This window comes from Ammodytes marinus, assembly GCF_949987685.1.
Source record: "Ammodytes marinus genome assembly, chromosome: 15".
NCBI classification, from domain to species: domain Eukaryota; kingdom Metazoa; phylum Chordata; class Actinopteri; order Uranoscopiformes; family Ammodytidae; genus Ammodytes; species Ammodytes marinus.
Genome location: NC_137219.1, coordinates 436,142 through 438,641, shown reverse-complemented (window position 1 = coordinate 438,641; position 2,500 = coordinate 436,142). Strand labels below are relative to the sequence as shown.

Sequence of the window (2,500 nt, the reverse complement as noted above, 5' to 3'; positions counted from 1 at the left end):
AGAGAGAGAGACACACACACACTGAGAGAGAGAGACACACACACTGAGAGAGAGAGACACACACACACTGAGAGAGAGAGACACACACACTGAGAGAGAGAGACACACACACACACACACACACGGTGAGAGACACACACACACACACACACACACACACACACACACACTCTCTCAGGTGCAGTGGGTGAATCAACAGCCTTGTCAGCTCTCAGTCAATATTTGTCCGTTTTGTTTTCACAGCGTTTCAAAATATTCATGTTCAGATTCTAACGGTGTGTGTGTGTGTGTGTGTGTGTGTGTGTGTGTGTGTGTGTGTGTGTGTGTGTGTGTGTGTGTGTGTGTGTGTGTGTGTGTGTGTGTGTGTGTGTGTGTGTGTGTGTGTGTCATTCAGATTCTAACGGTAAATATTTGAGTGTCTGGGCCGCGGGGCCGTAACCGTGGTGACACACACACTGAGACACATCAGGAAGGTTAAACGCAGTATTACAGACTACCTGTGTGTGTGTGTGTGTGTGTATGTGTGTGTGTGTGTGTGTGTGTGTGTGTGTGTGTGTGTGTGTGTGTGTGTGTGACTCTGTGTGTGTAAGTAAGTAAGTAAGCTTTATTTATAGAGCGCCCTTCACAGACAAATCTTAACACATTCTATACACACACTCAAACACCGATGGCAGTAGCTGTCGGGAGCAATGTGGGGTTCAGTGTCTCTTTGCCCAGGGACACTTGGACATGTGGCGGGGAGACGGGGAATCGAACCTCCGACCCAGAGGCGATATCCCTACCCACTTCGCCACTGCCGTGTGTGTGTGTGTGTGTGTGTGTGTGTGTGTGTGTGTGTGTGTGTGTGTGTGTGTGTGTGTGTGTCTGTTTATTCACGTTCCAGTCCCCATCCCTCCCGGCTATTTAAGGGGCCACTCACACTAGGGCCGCGGCCCCGTGCCAAAGCTCATTAGCATACTAAAGTCTAGAACGTTTGGCTAGTGTGACCACGCCATCCGTATTCCAGCACGGAACAGCCCCTTGGCCACGGCACACCTGGGAGAGGTGTGCCGTGGCCAAAGTACAGATGCTAATGAGATGACACGCGCACAAGCAAGCGCACAGGCGGCGTTCCTGACGTGAATTTATTAAGGATGCATTGTCCGTTAACGTCCGCTGCCTTACTAGTCGGCACCAGAATTGCCCACCACTTGGACTTGTAGCTATAATGTGTGAGAATTAACGTGTGTGTAAGCCTAGGTGTGGTAAAAGAGGGAGAGAGCTAAATAGGTCAGCTCAGAAAGCAAAGCAAAAAGGTTTTCGTGTTTACTCACGTTCGTCAGATGATTTTTTTTCTTTTTCCTCCCGTCAGCTGTCATAACTGCATTTACGCATGGCGGTGGAGACGCACCCAAAACAACACACCGCAGCCCGGTGATAAGGAAACAGTAGCCTACACTAAGGTTTAACAAGAAACTTTATAAAGACACTTAAAAAAACGATCTCTGCCCATACAAAAAGTTCTGACTTGGATTTGATGGAGCGATCGATGTGTACAAAACCATCCGGATACATATGGTCTGATGACGGGCCGTTATATTAATAATAAACAGCGTGCTGCACAAATATGAGACTGTTCACCGCGACCTATTACGTCAAGACTACATTTAAAAAAAAACAATAGCTTAAGGATTCTCGTTGCTCTAATGTGGAAGTGGAATATTTGATGCAAATTTGGCCGGATGAAAATATTCACAAACAGTCGTATAGCCTACAAGTAGACTAAGCTCCAAATCCTAAACGTGCACGGTGACGTAGGCAAGGTGCAAGTGTGCCCAGGCCACGAGCAGTGTGAGCACGGGCCAGCGGGGGAAGTGGGGAGGGGGGGGAATCGTGCTGAATCGTGCTGAGCACGGAACAGGCAAACGGCACTAGTGTGAGTGCGCCCTAAGACTCGTTTCCGCCGAGTAGAGCGGGTCGGGTCGGAGCGGTAAGCGAGCATAACTCTAAACCGCATACTGCATATAAACTACTGTAGACAGACAGACAGACAGACAGACACGCACACACACACACATGGACAGACAGTAACAGACAGACAGACAGACAGACAGACAGACAGACAGACAGACAGACAGACAGACAGACACACACATGGACAGACAGACAGACAGACAGACACACAGACACACACACACATGGACAGACAGACAGGCAGACAGGCAGACAGACAGACAGACACACAGACAGAGAGACAGACAGACAGGTGTTACCTTAGCCACCGACCCGTCTCTCTCTTCCATCACTGCCTTCATCTCCTGAGCTGTGATGTCACTCCTCCGTTCTCTGGCTGATCGCAGTCTGTCCATCAGAACGGAGCCCACCTGACACACACACACACACACACACACACACACACACACACACACACACACACACACACACACACACACACACACACACACACACACACACACACACACACACACACACACACACACACACACACACACACACACAC

The 2,500-nt window shown here is 49.4% G+C and overlaps 1 protein-coding gene across 1 annotated transcript in view; it reads right to left on the bottom strand.

Moving 5' to 3' along the window:
- mipol1 (mirror-image polydactyly 1) overlaps positions 1-2,500 on the bottom strand; it is a gene marked incomplete at its 5' end in the record, with an annotated part of 41,470 nt that overhangs the window by 29,159 nt on the left and 9,811 nt on the right. Inside the window, 1 exon segment of the mRNA XM_080042163.1 lies at positions 2,253-2,363. Coding sequence (XP_079898289.1) covers positions 2,253-2,363 — 111 coding nt within the window.